The sequence below is a fragment of the Cavia porcellus genome, unplaced genomic scaffold (genome assembly GCF_034190915.1).
Source record: "Cavia porcellus strain 051 isolate PalLab524CR breed Dunkin Hartley unplaced genomic scaffold, mCavPor4.1 scaffold_18, whole genome shotgun sequence".
Taxonomy (NCBI): domain Eukaryota; kingdom Metazoa; phylum Chordata; class Mammalia; order Rodentia; family Caviidae; genus Cavia; species Cavia porcellus.
In genome coordinates this window covers 18,684,373-18,699,992 of record NW_026947501.1, presented here as the reverse complement: position 1 = coordinate 18,699,992, position 15,620 = coordinate 18,684,373, and the positions used below count along the sequence as shown (strand labels likewise).

General features: G+C 36.8%; 1 protein-coding gene across 5 annotated transcripts in view; it reads left to right on the top strand.

Annotated features, from left to right (window-relative positions):
* Positions 1 to 15,620, top strand: part of Vps54 (VPS54 subunit of GARP complex) — a 109,915-nt gene that overhangs the window by 86,801 nt on the left and 7,494 nt on the right. For 2 of the 5 annotated variants that reach the window (XM_063229509.1, XM_063229508.1), the window contains exons 21-22: positions 5,777 to 5,884; positions 11,425 to 11,519. In XM_063229509.1, coding sequence (XP_063085579.1) covers positions 5,777 to 5,884; positions 11,425 to 11,519 — 203 coding nt within the window. The other 3 variants (XR_010040580.1, XM_063229510.1, XM_063229511.1) reach the window with 3 other exon arrangements.

Here is a 15,620-nt window from a genome sequence, read left to right as displayed (position 1 = left end):
AGTTTAGTTTGAAAGCCTTGCAGAGACAGAATAGAAAGGATAAAATTAAATAATTTGAGGTAAAGTGTGTTGCTTTGTTTTGCAGGCTGCAATGTGTAAATGCTCTACAATGTGAAGTATTCCATTATTTCTGTTGTAACTAATCAATTTCAGTATTTGCTTCTTCTTTGATTTTCATTCCCAATAGGTTGTTAAGCAAAGTGATGTTCTACAAAGAATTCTCAACTATAATGGGAGGGTATTTTAGGAAAATATCATTTAATCACTACAGTAGCTCTAAAATGATGCCCATTTATATACATTGACATGTCTAATCCTTTGAAAATGACATTCACAAAGGAATGTTTGGAAAGTAAAACTGCAGTGGTATAATAGTTCTTAAGTTTCAATCAATAGATTCTTTGTATCCTTAAAATTAATTGAGGACTTTTGTTTATGTAATTTATCAATAAGCACACCATATTAGAAATTAAAACTATGCTATTTTAAAACACAAGAATATGCGAAACATACCTTCTGTTAGTCTTCAAAATGATAACATCATTACAAGTCATCTAAAAATCCCCACTATTTAATCATGAAAGAGTGACAGTACAAAGAGATAATTAAGGTCTTAGTACTATTATGAAAATGGTTTCTATTTACCAGCTTCCTTGAAAGGAGCTGTGACTCCCAGGAGCTCCTCAGACCACACTTTGAAAACCTTTAGTGTAGTTGATAACATAAATGTTACTATATGCTTCTTTTTTAAGAAGTTTAAGGAATTTATAGTTATGTACACACATACCTTTCTGTTTATGACTATTAAGTTTCTAGTTTTATTTGAGAAAAATTTAGAAATTCTCTATTTTCTTCATAGATGTCAAGTACAATCTAAGCTCGAAAGGAATTCTATTCTACAAATTCCTTTTTTGTATAAGGTATTTGTCTGTATAACGGAGGTCACTAACGTATTCTATTGTCAAGAAGTTTACCCTGTAATAAGACAGAAGAATGTAAACTGCTAACAGTGTAGAATAAATGTTAAATACGTAGAACTAGTAGTAGGCTGTGGAAATAATGAAAACAAAACTGAAAAGGTGCCAGTACTCCTAAAATCCCAACTTTAGTCTTTCAGGTTGATCATACACAATTTTTGAACAAGAATTCCCCTGTGACAACTTGCTTTATGTTTTCTGTTTTTTCCATAAAGATAAATAATTATTTAATGAGCATTCTCTGTTTATATTCATCACTTATATTTAACAATTAATAACATTTTGCTAAAATATTTTAAAATGATTTTGAGACATTGTAATATTTCTCAATACCTAAGTCTGTTTTTTAAACTAAGAACACATTCTTCCATAACCAAAAGAGCATTTTCACACCTAACAAAATTAACAATAATTCTTCAATATCATCTATTTTTATATTTGAAAATTACCAACTACCCTAAAATATATTTTTAAAATAATTTATTGACAAAATCTTCTACCTGATTCATTCATTGCATTTGATTATTATATGTAATTTGTTTGTTTACAAAGCAGTACCCTTCTCCCTATTATTTGTTTGGTTGAATTTTTTTGTTTTAGTGTTCTTTTTTTATTTTCCCCACTGATACCTTCTTTTACCTGACATATTACATTGTCTTTGTATTAGTAAGTCTCTCTTTGGCACTCTCTCTCCTGTTTGCTTTCTTGTGTTGCTGAGAATTTAATCCTGTTTTTCAATTCGTACCAAAATAATAGACAAGTTAGGCTTTTGAATTTCAGTTTTTGGCTTTTCATTTTCTTTTCTGAAATTTTAATTTTGGCAACAGGGGCCTAATCTAATATATAATAGTTCTAATAAGCTAATAAATGGAATACAGTTGCATTGTTAGCATGAAACATTAATATCTTATTATACTAATAGCTAGTCTAATGTGTTAGCCCCCATGTGGTCATTCATTCTGTAAATTACATGCATGTGAATAATCCTTCCATCTTGCACTCAAACAGCAAAATATCTTATAGGGGAAATGTATCTATAACTACAAAAAAGAGTTAGAATATATAAGATGTTATAGGTAAAGAAGTGATTTAGGGGCACTTTTAATGCTCCCGTCTCAGGAAATTTAGAAAATTTGTCACCTCTTGACTATCACAATTTGATGATGGAGGACAAGATGCTACTGCTAACTGATGAGTAGAAACCTGCAATCTGCTAAACATTTCACAAGACCTAGGACAGCACCTACAACAGAAAGTTGGCCTGGCCAAAATGATATTAGTGTGGAGATTAATAAACTCTGGCCAACAGAACAAACTAATGTACAAAATAATTTGGAAGTATAATTGATGAGAATTACATGTTGATTTAATACAAGAAAACAAGGAAAAGGGAGAGTAAAAACTGAATCGGGGATTCCAAGTTGGTGTGTGTGTGACTGGGAGGATTATATAATAGCAGTACCAATAAAACAATGAGGTAGAATAGAATTGGAAACATCATGGTAAAATCAGTATTGGAATGGAACATTTAGGAAATGTGAGACTTAAATCCAAGAAAGTTGTTAAGCCATGATATTGGATGAAATTGATGAGAAAAAAGAGCACATTAAGGAGGATTACTGATGAAGCCTTGTACTTAGATGACTAGAGACTGAAGAAGAGGAAAGTCAAAAGGGGAAGAAATAGGTAGGCACACTGTTTGTTGCGTAGGATAGGATTTTACGTGTGACAGTGTAGAAATGCTGCAGGGTGATAAGGAAGGGAAGTGAGGAAAGATACTGAATTTGAAAGCTCTGATGTCTTTAGTGATTTTTTTCACAGAGAAATTTCTGAGTGGTGACAAAAAATAAATTTTAAGGACTGAGAGGAAAGTATAGTGTCACCTGTAGGTGAAGAAATGTGATAGTGAAAGTAAAATGGAAAAGAATAGCATTTTTACAGAAAACAAACTACACTCTGTAAACGTGAACAAAGCTCTTAGGGGAGGGTTTTTGATTTTTAGTTCAGCTATAACCAGTTATCACAAACTAGTTTACTTAAAAAAACAAACTTGTCAGACATGGTGGCACATACCTGTATCTCTGCACTCAAGAGGCTGAGGCTGGAGGATTGTTGCAAGTTCAAGACCAGCCTGGACTACAAAATGAGTGCATGGCCAGCCTGAACTGCATAACAAGACCCTGTTTCAAAAAGACAAAAAACAAAAACAAAACCCAGACACTTCTTTTTTCACAATTCCAGAGACTAAAAAATCCTAAATCAAGCTATGAGACAGGTCATTTTCTGGCTGAAGGCTATAGGGAAGAATTCCTTCCCTGCCTCTTACTAGCTTCTGGGAATTGCTGTGAATCCTTGACTTGTGCTGCATTATACCAGAACCTACCTCTGTCTTCAGATAATTTTCGTCCTTTTGTGCGTGTCTGTGTCTGGATTTCTTTCTCTTTTCTTTTATAAAGTTACTCAGCTCATTCTAACCCACTATGACCTCAAGAAATACCAGGTAGACATGAATGAGGAGTCGCTGTTTAATCAGTTGAAAGAGGTAAAGATCTTACCAAAATGAAGTAACACTTCATACCCACTACTTTAGCTTTTAAAAAAGCAAGTAAGTTTTAGAGAAATTAAAGTCTTAAGTAAGCAGCAGCGGTGTGGTAGACTGTGGCCCTTTCGGGGAGAGAACCACCAGTGTCTCCTGAAATCCACACCATGCTAAAACTTAGGACACTGGGAAGCCAAGTAAGCACCTCCCCTCCCTGGTAAGTGGCTGCGGTGTGACAGACTGCGGCCCTTCCAGGGGGAGAACCACCAGAAGCTCCTGAGATCTGCGCCATATTGGAATTTAGGACACTGGAAAGCCAAGCAAGCACCTCCCCTCCCTGGTAAGCAGCAGCGGTGTGGCAGACTATGACCCTTCCAGGGGGAGAACCACCAGCGGTTCCTGAGATTCCCACCATGTTGGAACTTAGGACGTTGGGAAGCCAAGCAAGCACCTCCCCTCCCTGGTAAGCAGCAGTGGTGTGGCAGACTGTGGCCCTTCCAGGGGAGAACCACCAGCAGCTCCTGAGATCTGCGCCATGTTGGAACTTAGGACACTGGGAAGCCAAGCAAGCACCTCTCCTCCCTGGCAAGTGGCTGCAGTGTGGCAGACTGCAGCCCTTCCAGGGAGAGAATCACCAGCAGCTTCTGAGATCTACACCATGTTGGAACTTAGGACACTGGGAAGCCAAGCAAGCAGCTCCCCTCCCTGGTAAGTGGCTGCGATGTGGCAGACTGTGGCCCTTCCAGGGAGAGAATCACCAGCAGCTTCTGAGATCTACACCATGTTGGAACTTAGGACACTGGGAAGCCAAGCAAGCAGCTCCCCTCCCTGGCAAGTGGCTGCAGTGTGGCAGACTGCAGCCCTTCCAGGGAGAGAATCACCAGCAGCTTCTGAGATCTACACCATGTTGGAACTTAGGACACTGGGAAGCCAAGCAAGCAGCTCCCCTCCCTGGTAAGTGGCTGCGATGTGGCAGACTGTGGCCCTTCCAGGGGTAGAACCAGCAGTGTCTCCTGAGATTCCCACCATGTTGGAACTTAGGACGCTGGGAAGCCAAGCAAGCACCTCCCCTCCCTGGACACTGTGAAACCAAGCAAGAAGCTTGCCTCCCTAGTAAGAGGCAGCGGTGTGCAGACTGTGGCCCTTCAGGGGTAGAACCACCAGTGTCTCCTGAGATCCGCATCATTCTAAAACTTAGGACCCTGGGAAGCCAAGCAAGCACCGCCCCTCCCTGGATGCTGGGAAACCAAGCAAGCAGCTTGCCTCCCTGGTAAGCGGCAGTGGTGTGGCAGACTGCGGCCCTTCCAAGGGGAGAACTATCAGTGTCTCCTGAGATCCGCGCCATGTTGGAACTTAGGATGCTGGGAAACCAAGCAAGCAGCTCCCCTCCCTGGTAAGTGGCTGCAGTGTGGCAGACTATGGCCCCTCCAGGGGAGAACCACCAGTGTCTTCTGAGATCCACACCATGTTGGAACTTAAGAAGCTGGGAAACCAAGCAACCAGCCTGCCTCTGTGCTAAGCAATAGTGAACCTACTGGTGCATGGCCTAGAGTCAAACATCCACTTCCTCTACCACCCTTTTCCTGTCATTCTCCCCCGCCTCCCCTTAACAAATGGGAATCAGAAATCTGAGCATCTCTTGGGAGGTTGACCATAGCAAATAAGGGGGACTTCCTTCTACCATCTCTTTGAAGGCAAATATTTTTATTACTGTTTTGCTCTATTCTGATTAATGGTACTGCTCTATTCAGTATTCTGTTTTGATAAGTTCTATAATGTTCTGTATTTCATTTTATTTTAATATATGTGATTGAAAGAACAACTATTGTAAAGATAACGAAATATACTGTGATACCTATTACTGTTATCCCAGAAACCTGCTGTGAAGTTCTGTACTAATTTCACTGTACGATCTTAGTTGGCTTTATTCTGTCTTGTTCTGTTGTATTTTACTACTTTCAAAATAAAATTAAAAAAAAAAAGAAAGAAATTAAAGTCTTCATATATTGCTGGTAGTATTGTAAAATAGCCCAACCAGTTTGGCATACAGCTTGACATTTCCTCATAAAATTAAGCATATGTTTTCTTTTGTTTTTTCTTCCCCCAGTACTGGGGATCATACTCATGACCTTGCACTCACCAGGCAGGCACTTAAGCTACTGAGCTAAATCCCTGGCCTTAAGCAATATGTCTTGAGAATAGTGAAGACAATATACAATCAAAGTACCTAAGCATAATTCTCGTTATTTTTCTCTGCCAGTATGAGGTGAAAGCTCCCGTTCCTTCTGCCTGTTTTAGGAATATTTGTAAGCAAATGGCAAAAATGCATGAAGCTATATTCGATCTTCTTCCAGAGGAACAAACACAGGTGAGTAGTAATTCCCCAGATCACTTTTGTATATATGGCATGTACTGTACTATCCATGCAGAATGATGTTTTTAGCTGCTTTAGTCACAAGTAAGCTTAGTTCACGTTCCAATATGATTGTTACGTCTTTTAAGGTTTTGTATTAGTGGGAAGATATTTAAAATTTTCTAATTGCCCATTGTTCTGAAAGGAGAAAGTTTTAACTTTGCTATATGCTCAGTAACTCTAAATAGCAGATGTTTCATTTGCCCATTATTAGAAGTGTCAGAATCTGCTTACATCACTCATTATTAGTTTGAAAATCAGAGCTGGCTTTTATCAGTGGGTAATAAAATTTGTTAATTCACTGTGATTATAATCCATATTGGATATCGAAAGAGGGATGGTGCTAATAAGATTAACACACATAATCAACTCAATTTGCTTCATCATTAGTTATTGTTAAATTAACATCAGTGATTTATAATAGAAAAAATAGGAAAAGAAGGATTTTTGGCAGTTCTCACTATAAAATATTCTCCCTCTCTCCCTACAGTGTTCCCCTCCAAAATCTTAGTTTTCTTCAATTGTCAGTGACCCCCTATTCTTGTTTTCCTCTCCTGGAACTTTGAGAGTTCCAACATTCCTTTTTTTCCCCTAGTCATTGCTCATTCTGGTTTAGTACTTTTACATCAGATGATCTCATTAAAGCCTAGTCGTAGAATGACAAACAGTGTGATAAGCCTAGTTGTTATATAACATATAAGTAAATTTAACTTTCACTGGGATTTTTGCTATTCAGACAGATTTACTTTGGTTTGTGTCTAACTGAACATGGAAATAGTTTTTTTTTTTTTAATTTAAAGAAAGACAAAACAAAACGGGCAGAAATAGTACATATTTTCAAAGAAAAGAAATAAACAGTAATAAATAACTAGTTGGTGTATACATATTGTCCCCCCACAAATAGTTGTTCAAGAAATAAAAGTGGAACATATAAATGGGAATTCAACCAAGGGGACTACAAACAGTTCTGTTCAACTATCCAACAAAAACTAAGTAATATGGCTATCAATCCTATACACTTAGACATGTACGCATTTATCCATATCTTCATTTATGTTGAGACCTAACAAAACTTAGTAGATTAAAATCCTTCTGAACAAAGATTAATAATATTGCTGGATTTCACATCATAACACTCTGGAATCAGCACTGGATACTCCAGTGCCCGTTTCTTTCCTTCAAAGTATTTGTTCACTTCATCATGTGTCATAAGATCAGTTCTCATAAACTGTTTATAAGTTTTAGGCAAGGATGAGTCTTAACCTGTATTTCTATCCTTTCTATATTAGAAAGAGAAACAGAACAAATGACAGAACTAAGCATATTCCTATAGACACATAAAACTGCTGTATACAGGAGTATAAGGAGTTCTACCATGGTCACTGTGGTCACTGTGCTGTTTCTTGTTATCAGCAACAGAATTGGCTATATCATCAGATAAAGTGTAATTGAATATATTAGTACATAACAGAATTCATAGAAATACAACTTGGCAGATAGTGTAGAGCTAAAAAACAGGTAGTAATCAAATCAGAATGGATATTGTAGTGAATCATTGTCATTTTCAGTATAGTTGTCTATATTCCTCAACTTGATACCAGCAATCTGATAGTTTTGAATAAAATCTGTCAATAATAGACAGCAATCAAACATGTCAGATTTAACTAAGATCAGTCATGATACAACAGTATAAGTCATACAGGGATCCTGATTGAGTTAATACTATGTCCTGATATCTTCAGGACAGCTGTCTGTGCCCTCAGATCCAGTGCTTGTATACAAATTAGGATGGAACAAGTTCCAACCAAGCAGAGTGGTGCGAGTAATAAAGGTTTTAATTCCTGATACACTATTAGCTATATCTTCTGCTGTCTTTTTTTTTTTTTTTTTTTTTTTTTTTTGGTCTTTTTCATTTTTATCGGTACCAGGGATCGAACTCACGACTGCCTGCTTGCAAGGCAGGCGCTTATGCCAGTGAGCTAAATTCTCAGCCCCTTCTGTTGTCTTTTTAAAGACTATTCCTCCCCTTTCACTCCCCCAGGGTGAACTGTGTATTTTTGGGTCTCCCCAGCACTCACGGTTTTATATTGGGAGGACAACCTACTATTTACCTAAATATTTCCAAACTTTCTCACTCCTAGACAGGATTTCTAGTTATATTTCTTCACTTATTAAAGCCTGTCTGTTCAACCTATCCATAAATACTGGTCCAGTTACCCCTATTACTCTCTGGTTCCCTATCACATAAAGTTCCATTTTTCTCATATTTGATTTTGGTCCATATACCCTTCTTTGTGTTAATTATATTTTCTATAAAGAGCCTCTTGGTGGACCCTACCTCTTGATTCACTCTGCCTGTGATTCTCTCTTTTTTCCCTTAAGTTAGTTTATCTAGGCTATCTATTTTGGAAATTATATCCAACTTTCTCTGCCTCATTTCTGTTGTGCTCTTTTTCCATCATTAGTTGTCTGTTTGTCTTTTGCATTTCGCTTTTTGTTCCATTTGTTGGGGCCTCTCTGCCACTGTTCCTGGAATCCTTGTGCTTTTCCCTCTCTTTAGAATGTTTTGCAGTATTCTCTGTAGAGTTGGATTGGTGGTTGCAAATTCCCCTAGTTCCTCTTTATCTTGGAAACACCTTGTTTCTCCATTAATTTCTAGGGACAGTTGTGCAGGATATATCAATCTTGGCTGGAGGTTATTATCTTTCAAGGCTTGGATTATTTCACCCCATGCTCTTCTAGATTTGATGGTGTGTGCTGAGAAGTCTGCTGTAATTCTGATGGGTTTTCCCTTGTAAGTGATCTGTTTCTTGTCTCTGACAGCTTCTAATATTCTGCTCTTATATTGGATTTCTGAAATCTTGATTATTATACGCCTAGGTGTAGTTCTGTTTTGATTGTAGGTGGCTAGAGTTCTGTATGCCTCATACATCTGAGCATCTTTTCCTTTTCGTATGTTTGAGTTTTCCTTAAATATTTCTGTGAATAGCCTTTGCAGTTCCTTTGTTTGTATCCCTGCTTCTTCATTCACATTCTTTATTCTTAAGTTATAGATCCTCTTGCATCTTCTAGTCTTTATATTGTTACTGGTTGTTTCCTTGTTATTTTTATAAAGTTTTTCCTTTCATGTTCTCGTATTATAAACCTGTCCTCCTGTTTGGATAATCTATCCTTAGTTTCTTTCCAGCTGATGTGCCAGCTTTCAATAGAGTTTTTAATTTCCTGGTAATCTCTTTGCACCTGCTTCATGTATTCTATGTTTTCTCTATTTTCTCCATCAAGCAATTCTCCCTCTTTTTTTTTTATACCATCTGTTTTTTTCTTGGGAGGTACTTAGCATTTCTTTAATTATTCTATTTATATCTTGGCTTACTTGGTTAAATACTTCACTTTTCAACTTGCCTATGAGGTCCCGAAGATATTGCTTTATGTCTATTGGTGCCATGCCTGATGTTGCATGTTTTCTGTCCTTGTTCTCCTCTGCATTTACCTTTCCTGGATCTGTGTTCTCAGGATTGGGGACTGAGGACCCTTTCTTGTTGCCTCCTCTTCTCATATTTTTTGTTCCTTCAATATAGGCATATATAGGAGGCCCAGTTTCTTTCTTCATTGGTTTCAGTTTGTCTGAAGTGCTGACTAGGTGCTCCCACACACTGCAGTGTACTAGAGAGATACAGACCAGGGCAGCCTATTTTGGGCCCACCCTTGCAGGTCAACCTACTGAAGGCTTCACTGTGTTAGGGTGCATTCTCAGGTGCGTATTGGGCCTCAGTCCGTGGTATCACCCAGGTCAAGTGCTCCCCACCAATTGTGCGTGAGAAGGGAGTATGTGACTGAAGTCACTGCAGCGCCTTGTTCTGGCCAGTCTGCCTGGTCCCAGAATGTCATCTGTTGGAGCCTCTTTGTCTGTGGAAGGGTTTTTATTCCTCTCACTCACTGCAGGTTGATGCAGAGTTCCCTGCCAGCTCTGCTCTCAATTCGGTTCGCCGATTCCTGATCTCAGAGCATTCGTGTCTCCAGTTAGTTGAAACTAGTGGGCTATTCCAGCTGTGCCAATTTAGGTGCAGCAGCAGCAGAGTATTCAAGCTGCGAGTTCAAACGGCGCACCAAGACTTAAGCTGTTCCAATTGTAGCACCAGGACTGTATTTTTAATTGGTTTCTCTCAGCTTAGTTTGTTCCTGGGTCAGCAGGTGTATCTCCCTCTGTTTGTGACTCCCCACGCTGTATTATTTTTGGGATCTAAGTTGGCTATCTCAGAGAGCCTCTGTAGCTACTGTTATCTATCCGCCATCTTTTTTTCTCCCATGGAAATGGTTTTTAGAAGGAGGTAGTAGCTTTCTGTGTCTCTTGCCTACTCTCTGTCCTCATGGTCTTTTCTCATACCTGTTAGACTTCCATTCTATACCAGCTGTTACCATTTTTTCCATATTTTTAGGTTTTTATTAATCATACCAACTTCGTGATGAAATCTCTTCCGGCTCCTTTGCGGTACACTGAAGTCTGAGAGAGAGCCGTTAGATATGAATTACCCACTGGAGTCTTTAGGATCTTTTCCTTGTGATTTCTTCCTAGTCAGCCCATCATTTTCATTCCACATGCAGAATCCATTCCTGCTGACATTCTGACCTTTTCTACTTGCTATCTAGGGTCTAACTTTAGAGCAAGACAGCCAGGTCAGAGAACTAGGCATATAGATACTTCATGTTTTATTCTGTACCATAACTTAAAGGTACTCTTGTCAAAGCTGGGCAAAAGTTACAGGTTTTTCTGGGCATGGAGATGCATGCCTGTAATCCCAGCACTTGGGAGGCTGAGGCAAGAGGATTACAAATTCAAGGCCAGCCTGGCTACTTAGTGAGTTCAAGTGTGGCTTGGACTCTATAGTGAAACTCAAAAAACAACAACAAAAAAAAAAACTAAAAATATTATATGTTTTGTCATTAATTGCTACTTGAATTCTAGAATTACACAAAATTTCTGTGATTCTATTATACATTTTTTTCATAGAAAATATATAATTGTATATAATTATAGATCTGTTCGTTTCCAAAGAATTAGTGGGCTACCACATTAAATCTTCATACAAGAATAAAATACTTTGAAATTATTGTATTAAAGTTATATGCCTCTTTCAGTGTCATCTTTTTTCCTCTATGAAGTTCCTAGTTAATATATTATAAATTTTTTTACTACTTTTTAAATTATTTTTACCTATCATAGTTGACCATGCTTGTATAGCATACAGGAATCCTTCCAATCTACAGAAAGTTAATGTATTGCTGAGAAAAAAAATACTGCTGAGGAGAAAAAAGGGCTTTTGTCCAACTAAGAAAAATCATAATAAGGTTGCAATTAAATACTTTCAGACAATTCCAAAAGTTTATGTCAAATAGTTTTGTTTTTTAAAATAGTCTCCAGATAGTATTGCTAACTCAGATACTTATATTTTCTATTTCAAGAATTCTTTAAGAAATTTGTTTTATTTTTCTTCCAGATGTTATTTTTAAGAATTAATGCAAGTTACAAACTTCACTTGAAAAAGCAGTTGTGTCACTTAAATGTGATAAATGATGGAGGACCTCAAAATGGGTATGATTTTTAATATATTTTTATCATATATTCCATATTGAATTGTTTTGACTGTTAATTTTTATTCTTTATACTGTCCTTATCTATTGTATTATAATGGGGACCAAAACTGTAAATTCAACATTTTCCTTTTTTTCCCCTTCGGGAGATGATCTGTCTCTCTGTGTCTTGTGTGTGTGTATGACTTTGTATCTGTCTGTCTGTCACTGAGTGTGTGTTAAAGTGGTTTATAAATGATCACTTCCTTACCCAATTGGGTGTGTTTAGTAATAGAGATGTAAACCAGGGCCTCATCTATGTTAGATAAGCACTCTTCCACTTAGCCCTTTTAAAAAATATTTTTATTTTGAGACAGTAAAACTCAATAAATCCAGTTGTCTGGACTGGCCTTGAACTTGTGTGATTCTCCTGTCTCAGTGTCCCAAATGGCTGGATTTACAATCAAGAGCCACCATACCTGGCTGTGTCTCTTTAATTTATTTTGAGGAATTAATTGTTATTTTCTTAAAATGTTAAAGGAATTTCAGTTTTACAATTATAGAAATGAATTTTAGAAAAACATTTCTGGGGTTAGAATTTGGCCCAGCTACTAAAAAACAAACAACAAACAATACACTGAGTTAATTAAAAACAACAACAACAACAACAACAAAACCTATTTGAAATGTTCAGTCTGCATTATTACCTGATTGTACTTAAAGAATTCTTGTTTTCAAAACTTTCAGGAGGTAGTTCAGTGAGAGTTTGAGATCCTGGGTTTAAAGTACAGTATTGTGATAACCAAATGAAATCAAATTCAGAGCCACAAAACAATTAAAGCTGATATTATAATGAGGGCCTCTCATTTAGGTTTACTAACTGTTAAAATCTTATTACATTCTCCTCATTACTGTCCTCCCTCTTCACACAGTTCCACACACATTTTTTTTATCAAACATCCAAAAAGTAAGACCACAATCACCATGAGATTTAAACCCTAAATACTTTAAGACAAATCTCTAAAAACAAGGGAATAGTTATAAAATCATAACCCTTTCTGCAAACATCAACATTAATAGCATCATACCAGTATACAGTCAGTTATTTTTAATATGAATACCACGCTGCATGAATTTTCTACTTGATGTCAAGTGATACAAATAGCACATTCATATATGGTTGTTGTACCCGAAAAATGAGCCCCGAGATGTCCAAAAATCAGGGTAAGACGTCTTTTAAAAAGAAAAGGAACGCTTTTATTTAAGCTGGCACCAGTGACACTGTGCAGATAGAGTTTGCAAAGCTGTGTAACTGGGTTAGAATTCTGACTGATTTTTATAGCCCATTAACCTCATAAACCACAAAGTACATAGCCTGGCAGGAATGAGAAAGGCCTTTGTTTCCGTTTGCTTAAGGTCAGAGATGTTTAGTAGTAGGAGCTTAGCCCTTTCCTTCCTTATAGGAATTCACAGCCCTTGGTCTGCTAATTCCAGGAACATTTGTCTCTCACAAAGGGAACAAAGGCTCACACAGCATCATTTGTCTCTCGCAAAAGGAACAAAGGTTCACACAGCAAACAGGTTACTAGGGTGAGGATGCCTACAGAACAGTATGGAGGGCTGGGGATTTAGCTCAGCCGCATAAGCACCTGCCTTGCCAGCAGGTGGTTGTGAGTTCAATCCTTGGTACTGATAAAAATAAAGAAAGAACAGTATGGCGATGCTTCAGTTAATTGATAGTTAATTTGTAACAATGTGGTCCTTGCCTCCAGGGTGGCGGCTGCAGAAAATAGCTGCGTTTGCCAAGGGATGCAAGGTACCTCATTGCTGTTATTTTCTTTGCAGTACAGCTATTTGGGAATCAATATTACTTTAGAGATCATCACTGTCACTCAACTTACAGAAAGTAATTCCATATAGGTCAAGTCAGGCTTTTGAATGATCTCTTGGAAACTGCATTCTCCTGGAAATGTCTATGCTCTAGCCAAGAACATAACAAGCTACCTGCTTAAAAGGAAATTTTTTTTCTAAAAATGTTCCTTTTCCTTTTTTCTTATTTTAAATGAAACTTACATAATATGAAATTAGCTATTTTAATATGAACAATTCTGGGGGCAGTTAATGCATTCAAAGTGTAATGTAACCACAATATCTATGTCCAAAACATTTTATCTACCTAAGGAAAATCATATATTCCTTAGGAAATTGCTCCTGTCTCCTGCCATATACTTTTAGGGTAGTTTTCTTTTTGTCTATTTAAAGATATTTTCAAGTATAGAGATGTGTAGAGAATAAAGTATTTGTATTCTTGCTTCCTAGAATTAATCATTAATATTTTTCATTTTCACCTAAAAATTTTTACTTGAAAAATATTATCATTTTAAAACATTAAAAATGGTGTTCTAAATGAAATTGAAGTACATTCTGACGCTCTATTTCTTGTCTTATTCTCTTTTTTCTTAACCCTTTGGCATCATTTGATCTGTATTCTTTGACTCCTTGTTATTTAAATATGTGGTGCTATTTGTAAATTTAATTTGCATGTATAGTATTTTGGACATAAGCATCTATTTTTTCCCTTTGGATAATGTTACTGATTTATATACTGTTTCTGTCTATGGAAGTACAGGCCATCCACATCTGCAGGTTCCAAATGCAGACCAAAAAATAGAAAAACCATATACTGAAAATGTATGGATTTTTTTCATTTTTTTCTAAACAAGTTATAACAACTGTTTACAGAACATTGTACATTGTACTAGGCATTATAAATAATCTAGAATGATCTAGTATTAGAGGATTAGATAGCTTGCCATATCATGCCATTTTATATAAGGAACTTGAACATCCACAGCTTTGGGTATCTAAGAGAAGTCTTGGAACCAGGATACCAAGGAATGATTGCATTCCTTTTTTTGAGGGCTATAGAATCAAATGAACACTTTAAGTGTTCATTTCTCTTGGGGTAGATTTCTACCCCAAGATCGTTACATTTTTCTATTACAACCCTGCCATAGTAAAGATACTTATAACTGTGCAATAGTGAGATCATGTCTAAAGCATAGATACTTATAAGTAGAGGCATATTTTCCCACTTCGAGGTTTTGTCAATAGTTGTGCCAAGTTTACATCCCCAATAGTAGTTTGTGACACTTTCTGTTTCCAACACTTTTTATTTATGCAGGAACAGGAAATATATTTCCATTAGGTTAATTTCTAAGTACTTTTTTTTCCTGTTGCTATTGAGAATGCTATTGTTTTCCTAACTTCTTTTTTTGTGAACTTTTTACTGGTGTACAAGAATGCTATTGATTTTTGTATGTTCATTCTGTATTCTCCTATGCTACTAAATTTGGTTATTCTAGGAGTCTTTTGCTGGAGTTTGGGGGTCTTCTATGTGGAGGATGGTATCATCTGTAAATGATGACTCCTTTCCTTCACATATCCTTTTTATTTTTTTCTTTGCTGATTGCTCTAGTTAATGTTTCAAGAACTAGATAAACAGGAGTGGTGATAGTAGACATCCTTCTCTTGGTCCTGATTTTAGAGAGAAGCTTTGAGCTTTTCCCCATTTACTATGCTGTTGACAGTAGGTTTTTCATAATGGCTTCTGTCACATTGAGATAAGATCCTTCTATACCTAGTTTCTTCAAGTTTTTTTTTATCATGAAGAGATTTTAGATTTTGTCCAAGGCCTTTTCTATGTCTATTGTTATCATGTGATTTTTTTGTTCCTGCTTCTATTATGTGGTTGATGAGTTGATTTGTACATATTGAACCTTCCTTGCATCCTGAGGATGAAGTCTGCTTGGTCAGGATGTATGATCTTTCTGATGATTTGTTTCATTCTGTTTGTCATTATCTTGTTCAGGATCTTTGCATCTATATTCATTAAAGAAATTGGCCTGTAGATTTTTAATTGGGTCCTTTTCTGGTTTTTGATTCAGAGCTATGATTATTTTTCTGTTGTACATTCCTTTGTTTTTCCCTTTTTGACTGCTCAGTCTGTTTCATATATCTTGGCCCATTGGACTTTTTGTTAGTTTCATTATCTAGGATATCCTTGAGAATTGTTTTGGATTCTTCATTTGGTGGTCATGAATTTCTTAGGGTATTCTATGAC